Source organism: Anguilla rostrata, chromosome 5, assembly GCF_018555375.3.
Source record: "Anguilla rostrata isolate EN2019 chromosome 5, ASM1855537v3, whole genome shotgun sequence".
Lineage (NCBI taxonomy): Eukaryota > Metazoa > Chordata > Actinopteri > Anguilliformes > Anguillidae > Anguilla > Anguilla rostrata.
This window is the reverse complement of record NC_057937.1, coordinates 61810265-61823824: the sequence shown is the minus strand read 5'-3', so window position 1 is coordinate 61823824 and position 13560 is coordinate 61810265. Positions and strand designations below refer to the sequence as shown.

Below are 13560 nucleotides of genomic sequence, written 5' to 3'. Positions count from 1 at the left end.
TTAGAGCACTAATTTAGTCAGGAAAATGGCGAGCATTGTTGGACTGAATGGCCTGTTCTTGTCATTGTCATGTTATGTTATGTTACTTATTGTTCGTTTTTATGTTCCTGTGGTTGTGTGTTTTAATTTGTCTTATGAGATGATGGCAAGTATGAATTCCAGTGGTGAATAAAATTCATGAAATCTTGTAAACAGACTTGTGTATGTATCAAGAACCAGTTTTTAAATATAATGGATATGTAATACAAGTTGTGTTTTCTTCTTCTGTGGTGTGTAATGCAAGTCATGTTTTCTTCTTCTGTGGTGTGCATTTCTGACGTTGATTGACCGAGATACTCTGGGTGCCAGAGGCGATGGGCTCGGTGAATGGGCTCTAGTGAGAGTGTGAAATGCGTGTGTTATAATCCCCTCCTGATATTGGGATATGGGCCTAGTTTCTAGGAAAGGCCTTCACAAAAACACACACACTCAGACCAGGCCAGTGCAGGCCAGGGCAGAACAGAAGCATTTTAATCTCTGTCACTGGCTGATGCGCTGCCCCCTGGTGCCTGGCGAATGCCATTACAGCGCGTGGCTTTTCTCTTTCTCTTTCAGTAGTTTTGTTGCTCGTCTCTCGGCTTCGTAGAGCAGCGGTGTGAGGCTCCTGTGTTCTCCTTTATTCATTTTTATTTTTGTCTGATCTCGCAGCCGTCCCGTTCCCGCCCAACCACCGCCTGACGGGTAAGGAGGTTTTCGACAGCGAGGGGAAGCCCAAGGTGGACGTCCTGAAGGCCCACCTGACCAAGGAGGGGCGCGTGGAAGAGGGCGTGGCCCTGCGTCTCATCTCCGACGGCGCCGCCATCCTGCGAGCCGAGAAGAACCTGCTGGACATCGAGGCGCCGGTCACAGGTCAGGCCGAGGCCCCGCCCACCACAGTCCCAGCATGCACCACTTCCAGTCCTGGAGGGTTGCAGTGTCTGCAGGTTTAACTCCAGTCCTGGAGGGCCGCAGTGTCTGCAGGTTTAACTCCAGTCCTGGAGGGCCGCAGTGTCTGCAGGTTTAACTCCAGTCCTGGAGGGCTGCAGTGTCTGCAGGTTTAACTCCAGTCCTGGAGGGCCGCAGTGCCTGCAGGTTTAACTCCAGTCCTGGAGGGCTGCAGTGCCTGCAGGTTTAACTCCAGTCCTGGAGGGTTGCAGTGTCTGCAGGTTTAACTCCAGTCCTGGAGGGCCGCAGCGTCAGCAGGTTTAACTCCAGTCCTGGAGGGCCGCAGCATCTGCAGGTTTAACTCCAGTCCTGCAGGGGGCGCTGTGTCTGCCGATTTAACTCCAGTCCTGGTTGAATATGCCTGTTACTCTCCTGATAGGAAGGGAGACTGCTTGAGCCTACTTGCTTCACCTCACTAAAGAGGGAACCATCATGTGGGAGAGTACTATCAAAGCAAACTGGCTGACTTTGATGACTTCACCCCCCTGAGGTGAAGGTTGTATGGTGTTTTATTTGATAATGACCTCGGTGAACCCTTTGAAGGTTTAGCGCTGTGTTTTCATACAACCAGCGGATCTTTTTTCTTTTTCTTTTTTTTTGGTCAAATTAGTTTTGCAAATTTGAGCTTCACTGCTGAGAGGCTGTTGTTTTATATTCAGCTTTCCTGTCCATAACAAACCAAATGCTGGGCGTCATTTTACATCACATTACAGGCGTTTAGCAGAGCCTCTTATCCTGAGCAGATTACACAACATTTTACATAACATTTACATTGCATCCATTTACACAGCTGGATATGTACTGAAGCAATGCAGGTTAAGTACCTTGCTCAACTGCAGTGTTCTACCTGGGAATCGAACCCGTGACCTTTAGGTTACAAGACCAGCTCCTTACCCATTACGCTACACTGCTGCCCTGGCAGTGCCGCTCCCTGTCCTCCTGAGCCGTCCTCTGTACATCCTGAGGCATTAATCTGGGCAAACAGCGCGCAGAAGAGTTTAGCGCCTCGCTAACCGGAGCTTATTATACTAATCACTCGTTTGGTTTCCTTTTGCGCGGCTGCGTCGGGTCTGAGCTGCAGACGGGGGGGAGGAATGACGGTCACGGCGACGCGACCGTTCGATCGCCCCGTCGACGGGGGGCTCGTTCGTTAAGAAACGCGAGGGCCGTTTTATTTGGGATGGTCCCGCCTTCCTCCTTTTCAGGGTCTGCAATGCCGCGGTTACCCAGCGACTGAACCCTTCGCTCCATTAGAGTATCAGAGCGGGGATACGGCCTCTCTCTGTGTGTTCCCACAAACCGAGCACATTTCCATCGCACGGCGCATATATTACCATACATAACCCGTCTGAATCAATTTACACAGCTTCTATTATGCAGATTAGACCGTTTAAATCTACATGCTTTTTCCCCTGGAGCTGTTATTCATGCTCTGTGACTCACACTGGGGTTTAACTGTGAAAACCCTGTGACTTTTCACATTAGCTGCGAAAAGGGCAAGGGTCAGAGGTCATGGGTGTGGTACTGTGGCCCTCTGACACACGGCAGGATGTTTGTAGAGCTGTGAGTTTCGCTCTAACGCTCTGACTGATGGAAAAGGCTGTTTTTGGAGGGTGGGGGTAGGGAGGGGGGCATGTGGTCCAGCCCAACTTGTCCTGGCTGGCCGAGCCCAACCCAACCCAGCCCAGCCCACCCACTCCCAGTCGAACCACACACACACACACACACATACGCGCGCGCACACGAAATAAAGGCCGAGAGTCATATAAAATCAGAAAATCAGTATTTCATGATTAATCATGTAAAAATCTGATACTTGACACTCCCTATCTCTGACCTGACCTTCCTCAATAGGCAAGTGGCTTTAGCTGTGTTGTAACTGTGCTGTTCTGCAGCTGTTAAGTAGCTGTGTCTGTTCTGTAGCTGTGCTGTGTCTGTTCTGTAGCTGGTGCTGTGATGTAGCTGGTCCTGTAGCTGCTGTGTAGCCCTGCAGTAGCTGTGCTGTATCTCTAGCTGTGTATCTCTGTGCTGTATCTCTAGCTGTGTTTTGCAGTGCTGTATCTCTAGCTGTGTTTCGCTGTTCTGTATCTATAGCTGTGTATCTCTGTGCTGTATCTACAGCTGTGCTCTGCTGTGCTGTATCTATAGTTGTGTATCTTTGTGCTGTTTCTATAGCTGTGTATCTCTGTGCTGTATCTATAGCTGTGTATCTCTGTGCTGTATCTATAGCTGTGCTCCGCTGTGCTGTATCTATAGTTGTGTATCTTTGTGCTGTTTCTATAGCTGTGTATCTCTGTGCTATATCTATAGCTGTGTATCTCTGTGCTCTATTAGCTGTGTATCTCTGTGCTGTATTAGCTGTGTATCTCTGTGCTGTATCTATAGCTGTGTATCTCTGTGCTGTATCTATAGCTGTGCTCCGCTGTGCTGTATCTATAGCTGTGTATCTCTGTGCTATATCTCTAGCTGTATTTCACTGTGCTGTATCTCTAGCTGTGTATCTCTGTGCTATATCTCTAGCTGTATTTCGCTGTGCTATATCTCTAGCTGTATTTCTCTGTGCTGTATCTCTAGCTGTGTATCTCTATGCTATATCTATAGCTGTGTATCTCTGTGCTGTATTCGCTGTGTATCTCTGTGCTGTATTAACTGTGTATCTCTGTGCTGTATTAGCTGTGTCTCTCTGCTGTATTAGCTGTGTATCTATGTGCTGTATTCGCTGTGTATCTCTGTGCTGTATTAACTGTGTATCTCTGTGCTGTATTAGCTGTGTATCTCTGTGCTATAGGCCTATTAGCCAGCCAGCGCATTAATCCTGTTATATAAGCCCAGCCTGCTTCTCTGCTCCACTTTTATTTCTGTGGCACGTTCAGGCTTTTCAGTTACATAAATCCTGCTTTCTCTCTTTCTCTGCTCTCTCTCTGCGTTCTCTCCTTCTCTCTTTCATTTGGGTCAGATGTGCATTTGGAGGATATTTACCTCCTGCTGTTCCATCTTATACAATATCGGTTTCCAAGAACTGAGGGGGAAAAAAATGTCAGATTGCATCTCTGTCTGTGTTAAAAATGCTGTCTTTCAAACGCGTGTTCAAATGCCCAGTGGAGAGATGGATTTTCCCACTTTTTTCCTCTGCTGAAATTGTCCTTGGACTTTGTTAGACCTTTTAGAATCATAAAGAAAGTTTTAGGATCCCGAAAAATTGTTGGGGCTCTCGTAGGATAGCTTAAGAGGTGTCACAGTTTAGACTCCTGTGCAGTTTCCTTTTTTTCTTAAAACTTTTTTCTTAATAGTGTCAGAACAGCAGACCAGGTCATGATCTGTACTGTTTCCTCAACTCAAGAAAAGAGGCTTTTGGCTGCAATCTGGAACTGTCTGGTTTCAGGTGAAGATCTTAAGGCTCAACACCATCCTGTTTGTGAGAGGATAGAGTTTGGCTCAACACCATCCTGTTTGCGAGAGGATAGTGTTCAGCTCAACACCATCCTGTTTGCGAGAGGATAGGACGGTGTTGAGCTGAACACTGTCTGTGAGAGTCTAATGTTCAGCTGAACATCGTCCTGTCTGTGAGAGCAATGCTTAGCTCAGCCGTGTCCCATCTGTGAGAGCACTGTGTTCAGCTGAACACCGCCTGTCTGTGAGAGCTCAGTGTTCAGTTCTTCTCCTGTATGCTGAAAGCAGACCGTTCCCTGTCGCTGCAGAGGGAAGTCAGGGCAGTCTGAGTTCTCTGACAGAATGAATTAGGTTTCAGGGGGACAGAAACTCTGCCCGCTTTGTCTCCATGGTGATAAATACCAAAAGATGACTGTCTGGCATTAAACTGGATCCGCTCACCTGTATGACAGGTTACCTGGCAACCTGCTCCGAGACTCTGCACCCCCCCTCCCCCCCACACACACACACCCACACACACCTGAGCGAGCTCCTCACAGAACCCAGAGGACCGTGTCATACACCTGTACTGCATTTTAATAATTAATGTGTTTTATTGTTATGTCTGTCGGTGGAGGTTAAGTGACCGGCCGCCATGTGCTGAGGTGTGCCCGTGCTCCTCTGTCCTTTTCTCTGCGTGCAGTTCTGGCACCTCCGTGCAGAGTTCCTTCATGAATAGTGCATAACACCTTCATTACCACGCTGTAACGTGTTAATAAATTATGAATAAGGATTAGTGTGGGAATTTTAGTGCAGCCGGGTGGCACTGAGCCAGGTGGCTTCCCGTGTCATGTCACATTGGGGAAGAGCGAGCGTCCGTCACTCGTCCTGTGCCCGATGTCTGCTTTGAGGCCAAAATGAGGGTAAAGAAGAGTTCTTTTCGTGTCTCTGAGTGTTGAATACCTATCCTCGACTTCCTGTTCCCTATCCTCGACTTCCTGTTAGGTACTGAGGAACGCATTTGACTCCGCACTGGATTTAAGTTCCTCTAATTCCCACATCAGAGGTGTCAGCTTTGCCGCCTGCACACAGAAAAAAGAGGCTGGCTTTCTGGTTGTAATCCGATATTTTTATTTATTTATTTTTTCCAAAGCCAGCAACGCCGGTTAGCAGTCACACCTGGGGCAGCGTTTCGAGAATTTTGAGGGGTGATCTCCGCTGTGTGTGCAAGATGCTGTGTCGAGGCTGATGCTGAACTGATGATGGCATATAAGCATCATAATCTCCACCCCCCCCACCCCCAATCAAATTTTCTTCAATTTTTCCTCTTCTGCCTGGTTCTGGCGGCTTGATTTGTATTGAACTTTGACCCCGTGGCTGGCTGAGTTGTCATGACAATGTGATTAGAAAACTTTCTCATCTCCTGTAATTGCCTTTTGCGAAGTGTAAATTCATCGACTAGCCTAGCCTTAAAAGAAATAAAATAAAAGACCACACATTTGTTGAAAGTTTGATGGACGCAATTACATTGTTTCCGTGCCTACATTCTGCAAACCGAGCGGACTACAAAGATGCCGCCTACTAAAGTAATTTTACATTTTATGAGTCTCGGCGTTAAGTCGATTGATAATGGAGTTTTGGTGACAATGTAGCGATATTCATCGGCCGTTTGTACATCACTTACTGGAGTCAGCTCCCCACCGCCAACACCTGCTCAAAAAAGTTTTAATGAGGGTCATTGAACGTATAGCCGCAGATTCTGTGTAGCGACCAGATGGTCAGTTCCTGCATCCTTTCCATCCGTTCTCCATTACAGGAGTTTCCAGCGCCACGTCACAGTTTATAAATACTCATGAATTCAGATGCCGTGGGACACGTCCATAGGTCATATCCCTTCATGAATATTCATAAGATGCATACATTTGCAATGCATTTCAGCTTCATGTTAGGCGGACACAGCGGTGTTCTCAGAACATATTGCAAAACACTGCAGTCTGTGTACTCTGGAGATTCTCGAGGTACGTCCGGCTTCGCCTCAACCCCGTGTTCATCTGTCAAAATGTCATGTGACTTCCGTGTTTTTGGGCAGCAGTGTTACAGAAACTGAAATTCTGAACAAAAGAGGTTGCTGGTTTGAATCTCGATGTGGCACAGCTTTTGAACTGTTGGAGACCACTGTTCCAGACCTAAATTGGACCCTACCATGGCTAATAGATGCTATACTGTTTGTTTCTATATTTCTGTAAGCCTAATATAGCTTTAAAAATCTCACGTTTTTTTATTTTTTTAAATGAATGCTTTACCTCATTCGGCCCTCGTACGGCTCACAAACCCAGAGACCCTTGCAGCTTTTCCGCCTGCTGTTTCCCGGTGCTGATGTTTCACAGTACATCTCCACATTTTGGCCAGGAGCTGAATCCAATGTTCTCTCCAAGGTCATGTGCTTCTTGTGGTTGCAAAGAAGCAATAGTTCATGCGGCTCAGCATCCAGATTTATTGAAGCTTTTCAGAAACTTGTGTGTGTGTATGTGAGAGAGAGAGAGAGAGAGAGAGAGAAGAGAGTGTGTGAGTGTGTGTGTGTATGCGTGTGTCTGTGAGAGAGAGAGAGTGTGAGTGTGTGTCTGTGTGTATGCATGTGTTTGTGAGAGAGAGAGAGTGTGAGTGTGTGTGTGCGAGAGAGAGAGTGTGACTGTGTATGTGCCTGTGAGAGAGAGAGAGGGCGAGTGTGAGTGTGTGTATGTGTGTGTTTGTGTGTGTGAATGTGTGAGAGAGAGAGCGTATGTGTTTGTGTGTGAGAGCGTGTGTGGTGTGTGTGTGAGAGAGAGGGCATATATATGTGTGTGTGTGTATGTATGTATGTGTGTGTGTGAGAGAGAGAGAGGGCATATATGTGTGTGTGTGTATGTATGTATGTGTGTTTGTGTGTGAGTGGAGGGCTATGTGTGCATGTTGTGTGTGTGTGTGTGTGTGCGTGTGATTGGATGCTATGAGCGGTAACTCATCTGGTGAAGTCTTGATTGGCTGAGGCTGCTGTGCATTCACAGCTCTTCCTTCTGCAGCGCGGGGTCCGTTGCCATGGAAACCCCTGCTTTCCTGACGGTCAGAGCTAATTGCCGGTCTTCAAAGGACTGCGCTGCTGCGTAGCGTAACTGCCGGCCTGTTCGCGGTCAGACGCGGTCCGTGACCTCGTCCTAAAGGGCGGTCTGTCGGAGAAATATTTCACAGTCTGCGGCTTTAAGGGTTCCCTCAGTTTTCCTGGTTTGTCTCTCGGAAACAAACTATTTCGCTGCACGAGTTAAAGTTATTTGCATTCCATTGCAATCATTTGGCAGTAAAATAAATGAAAGAAGCAAAAAAAAAAAACAAAGACAGGTGGCCTCCATTGAGATGGCTTGGGCTCGGAACATCACAGGCTGGCTTCCTGCTGTTGGTGTTGTTTTGTGGTTGTAGAGACTGGCTGGGTGTGCACCAGGTTCCCACGGCGATCGGTGCCCCCCCCCTCCGCCCCCACCCCCACCCCCGGTGACTTACGGGCTTTTTAATTAAAGGCAGCCCCCCCCGTTTCTAGCTGACTCAAAGTGCACCCGCCAACTCCGTAAACTCCGGCGTCTCTCGGGCGCTCGGCTGCCCCCTCTGTCGATGGCGGGCCGTGCGTCACCGGCAAATGCCAGCGCTAATTTTACCGTAGCGCGGCCTTGGCCCGCCTCTGTCACACCAAGCGTAATTACAGCATCTGTTTCTGCTGCCAACGACACGATAAACGCTCGACCTGTGTGGAATTATCATTTCTTTGTTCCTGTGAGCGTGTTTTTTTCCCCCCTTTGTTTGTTTCCCTGGTTTGAGATGCGTGCCGATGGTCGTGTTTCTGTTTGAATCTCAGCGTCGTCGTGTGGATTACTGTTTCACTGCTTTCGCTGCGGAGCGCTTTGTTCTCTTTGAATCGATTTTTTATCGAATGCGAAGTATGAAAATACATTTTGAATGCAAATGCCAGACGCATACACACGCACCAATACACACACACACACAATATATAATTTTAGAGGAACTGGGAGGTCTTTCGACCATTGGGGCGCTAGGGTGGAGAAGCTCCGTGGTTGGGGCGAGTGAGAACCATTCACCCGGATGGGAGGGGGTGCAAGGCGCCCTGCTGCAGCAGTGCGGAGTGTTCGAGCTGGCGTGTAGGGTTGAATTATGTCCTGTAGGTAGGCGGGGGCCGTCCTGTTGGCTGCAGTGTAAGCCAGAGTCAGGACTTTTTCTCTACAGTATATAGCAGTATATTCAATTCTGAGGATGAATTCAATTTTGGCTCTACTGGCTGCTTGTACAAAGGATAATGTATTACTTGCAGAATGTGTGGAAATTCAGTTTTCGTACAAGCTGTGTTGGCTGTCCTGTCTTTGTGATTGGCTGCGTTGGCTGTCCTGCCTTTGTGATTGGCTGTCTTTATGATTGGCAGTGTTGGCTGTCCTGTCTTTGTGATTGGCTGCGTTGGCTGTCCTGCCTATGCGATTGGCTGTCTTTATGATTGGCACTGTCCTGCCTTTGTGATTGGCTGTCTTTATGATTGGCAGCGTTGGCTGTCCTGCCTTTGTGATTGGCTGTCTTTATGATTGGCAGTGTTGGCTGTCCTGCCTTGGTGATTGGCTGCGTTGGCTGTCCTGCCTATGTGATTGGCTGTCTTTATGATTGGCAGTGTTGGCTGTCCTGTCTTTGTGATTGGCTGCGTTGGCTGTCCTGCCTTTGTGATTGGCTATCTTTGCATTTGGCTGCATTTGCGATTGGCCGTATTTGCGATTGGCACGTGTCCCCCGTGGGACAGCCTTGGTTTCCAGAAACATTTCGGCGAACAGTGGGCCGGCAGCGGCCCTCCCGCGCAGAGCAGGCTTATTCTGGCCGCTTTATGACGGTGAAATGAAAGAGGAACGGAGAGCTCATAACCTCTGTAGCCCACGGCGCTGCTCCGTATCAGCAGACTCCCACTGCAGAAATGACTGAGCCTGCGGAGCATGTGCAGATACTAACTGAGCGTTTGTTAGTGCTTTTTTTTCTGCACGAGCAGTCCCAATGAAGTGCGTGTTGCTCGCAGTGCAGCGCCAGTCTAAAGTTTTACTACACCTGCGTGAAGCCAGGTCTCATTTCATGCTTATCCGGGCGGAACTCTGAACATGTCATTATTTGGTGCGTGTATTGGCATGAGCCGATAATTCTGAGTGAATCGCACGCAGTAGGCTATAATTTTTAAATGATAATGGAAATCTTGTCTATTTCTTGTGGATTGTTTTTCTTTTCTGGCTCGGTGTTGGACTTTGAATGGAGGCTGTGGAAACATACGTTTTTTTAGGTCTCTGGCATTGCGAAGCCTGCACGCGTGCAAACGAGAGGCTGGTTCTGAAGTCCCAGCATCTTACCCGCCCTCGGAGGCAGTTTCCATGCCGATGTGTGGGGTTTCCATGGTGATGGGCAGCCACAGGCATGTGTGGTGCTTCTGGTCCAGTAACGGGCTGTGTGGATTTTAGAAGGTGAACCCGGGCGAGCTTTGTACTCTGAATCTGTCCTCGTTTATTTACCAGTGGAATATAATTCTTACCCCTTTAACACCTGAAAACCTGATCCTGGCTGCCAGATCTCCCCTGATTAGGAAAGCACAGATTTACACACATCTATGAAGCAGTCTTGATATTGTGAATATGAACATGTGTTTGTGTAAAAATTAGTGTGTGGGTACTTGCACGTGTGTGTGTGTGTGTTTGTGTGCATGCCTGTGTGTGTGTGTGTGCGTGTGTGTGTATGCCTGTATGTGTGTGTGTGTGTGTGTGTGCATGCATGCGTGTTTGTGTGTGTGTGTGTGTGTGTGTGTGTGTGTGTGTGTGTGCCCCCTACCTGTGAGGACCTCAGGACCATGGACAGCGCCAGCAGGTCTCAGTCAGGGCAGCAGCTGGGGCTCCCTGCCAGTCTGGGGGACTCCAGCCCATCGCCTCTCTTATCCTGTCTTTGCGTGACGGAGCCCCTCCACCCTGCTGCACTGTCGCACACCAGCATGACATCCCTGGGATGTTAAACTTTCTGGCTTTGTGGTTCTGATCTATGTTTTAATTAGTAAGCAAATGGATGAAAGCCAGCAGTGTAGTATAATGTGCTTTTTGTTTCCTTTTCTTTTTTTGCTGCTCAACTTTACTGACATGGAACTGGAAGGGATGGGTTTGCGAACTGTTCAGTAAATGTAATCTTGCATTACTGTAAATAATAACCGTTGCAGTTGAGAACAGATGGAGGAAACCAATCTGTTCATCAATCCAGCCCAAAGTGGCTCTGCTGCTCTAACTGTGGGGGCTGTCCAGGACACTGGGACAGGTTGTTTCTGGGTGGAATCCCAGGGGAATGAGAGTTCCTGCTGCAGCGGTCAGACAGCAGGGGGCGCTGTTCTCCTGCTGTGATGGTACTCTCAGCACTGTGGGGGTAGTCCCAGCTCAGTCCCCAAAGCCAGTTGGGGAAAGGGGCAAATTTAAATGGCCTCAGCTCCGCCCCCCCCCCAGCTGGAGCACTGCTGTTGAGTGTGTTTTTTTTGGTCATGCTGCAGAGAGTGGAGTGGAGGGAACTTGGCGCAGTGAGTTAACTTTGTAATCAGCCACTTTAATCGATGGCAGGTGTTCTGAGTTTCAGTGAAAAGCAGCTCACCCTGTGGCTCTCCAGGGCTGAGGAACGCAGACCGTCGAGGAGGGTGAGAGAACGGGGTGTGTTTTGGGGCGGTCCTCGTCTTGTCGATGGGTCACTCGACGTTGAGCATAGCAGATAGGGGGGATGCGAGCAGGCACAGTGATTAGCACTACCGCTACACTCTCAGGTTTATCGACTGCAGTTTCAAAGAAGGTCAAATCCTTCATCTGTGACTCACGTGCGAATCGAGTGTGAATTTACATTGCGGACAAACAGCGCTTGCACTCCACTTCCGCGCTAAGTGCGCGTTTAACTGCAGCCCAATTACGCTGCTCAGTGGAGGTGCCAGGATTGGGCTGCGGCAGAGTGCTCTGCTGCGGCTCTTCGGGGAATGGCAGATACGAGTGAGTGGGGAGACGGTCACGACCGGATGAGAACCGAACTGAGGCCTTCGTGCTGGTGGGGGGGGCGTTGTGGCTGCTTCATGTTAGTGGGGGGGCATTGCAGCTGCTTCATGTTGGTGGGGGGGCACATTGTGGCTGCTTCATGTTGGTGGGGGGGCGTTGCGGCTGGTTCATGTTGGTGGGGGGGCGTTGCGGCTGCTTCATGTTGGTGGGGGGGGCATTGTGGTTGCACTTGCTTTTCACTGTTCAGTGCACTGGGACACCTTTGGTGTGAAGAGCGCTTTATAAATATGAAAATTTATTGATTATGGGCAGAGTGTAGCGTTTTTCTCTCCTTCCTTAAATATCCCAGCGCAACACTTATGTGTATCTGCGAGGGCTTTCAGCGAGCCGTGCTGTAAACTGCCTGCGCACATTACCTTGGGCTTCGAGTCTGGGGATTGGACCGCTCCGAGCTGAGTTTGAGCCTGTTGGCCCAGCTAGAACCCCCCTGTAGTTAAGAGGGACAGACGCTGGGAGAGACGGGGGGGCGGGGGGGGGGGAGGAGCCGTGTGCCTGGTGAGTCTACAGACTCCGTGATTAGTGAATGTACCCCCGGGGGGGGGGGGAGTCTACAGACTCTGTGATTAGTGAATGTACCCCCGGGGGGGGGGGGGGAGTCTACAGACTCCGTGATTAGTGAATGTACCCCCGGCTCGCTGTTTAATCAGACCGGCCGGGCAAACAGCGGTCCTTTGACTCCGTAATGAGTCTGATGCGTGTGGGCACTGTGCCGTCTGAGTGGGATGAGACTGCTTCCCATACGATGCATTAAATAATGAAGGCAATCCGCTTAATTAGATTTAAGGCAAATTAATTCCGTCTCTCCTGTCAGGCATCGGTTGGGGGGGGGGGGAGGGGGGGGGGGTTGTGTGTGGGATGCTGTATGAAAAACTGCTGTTGTCCCTTTGGGTCGTGCCGTCAGAAACAGAAGTGCGTTGTGGGCACGCGTTTTAGGCGCATCGTTGCCTTATCCGCGTGGGACCCGCGTGGGTTATGTTCACGCGCGCGTTGTCTGTTCAGTGCTGCTGGGTGTTTACGCAGGAAGTCAGGAGCAATGCCTCAGGGGCTCAGCTGCGTTTGAACCCGGCTTCGATCCGCTGACAGACGGCAGATTCCTTCAGCAGAACCTTAAAACGCTGGCAGAATACATGCTAGATATCTCCTGCTCTTCAGATGCGAAGGGGCCTAAAACAGCTTCCTTAAAATAAAGGGGGAGGAGGGGGGGTGAAGTGGGGTGGGTGGAGGAGGGCACTATCATGATTATAAAACTGCTGTCGTCCGTCATGGTCGTTTAATTTTCTGCCCGGCCCTTTCTGCCCTGAAGACTGTCTTGCGGAGGAATTCGAGCCGCTGGAGGAGGGCTTGACGGAACTAATGCAGCGTTCCGTTTGCCTTGGAGATCTTGCCTTCTCCGGAGTGCAGCACCACATATTCACTGAGACGTAAACGTCCCACGTCACTGAACACACTTTCCGTGTGGACGAGATGGACTGGCGACACCAGCGTGTCGGGTGCGAGGGAATCGCTGGCGGGAACGTTACTGCGGTCAGCGGGAACCCTCGGTCCATCCACACGCTGCCCTTTTCTTAAAGGTAAATATTTGCGTTGGCAGCGCGGTCTCTCTGAAGCCGCGGTCGCACCTGCGGAGTTGCAGTGTTGAGGTTGTGGTGCGGAGCGTGCCGCAGTGGCTCATGGGCCTTTTTTTTGCCGGGGGAAATGAGCGCGTCGCCTGGAACCGGAACCGGTAAACGAGACACGGTCTCCGCTCGGTTAACTGACGCGGTCGACGCGGTCGCCACTGCCTTGTGCGGTCACACCTTCCTTTCTCTTCTCTCTACGCTGACTCGTTATTAAAATGGCCGCCGTGCTCACGGCTTGCCGTCACTGCCTTCGTCGCAATTATCGCTATTGAGTTTGCTTTGTATGAGGTCTCCGCCTGGGTGAAATGCACGGCTTGCGTTTCTTGCGATTATGCTGGAATTATACAGCCTGTTATTTTATGAAGCACTTCTGGGGTTCAGGGTACAGCTCGCTTATTTATTTATTTATTTATCTGCGCACAGCTATACAAGCATATGTATACATACAGATGCACATGCATATTTGACACATGTACCCATATTTG

General features: G+C 49.6%; 1 protein-coding gene across 4 annotated transcripts in view; it reads left to right on the top strand.

Moving 5' to 3' along the window:
* LOC135255866 (protein phosphatase 3 catalytic subunit alpha-like) overlaps positions 1-13560 on the top strand; it is a 143821-nt gene that overhangs the window by 100207 nt on the left and 30054 nt on the right. For all 4 annotated transcript variants that reach the window (XR_010330301.1, XM_064337603.1, XM_064337600.1 and 1 more), the window contains exon 2: positions 688-888. Coding sequence is in view for 2 of the 4 variants with exons in the window: in XM_064337600.1 (XP_064193670.1) it covers positions 688-888 (201 nt within the window). In the remaining 2 variants the exon portion in view is untranslated. The remainder of the gene's footprint in view (positions 1-687; positions 889-13560) is intronic.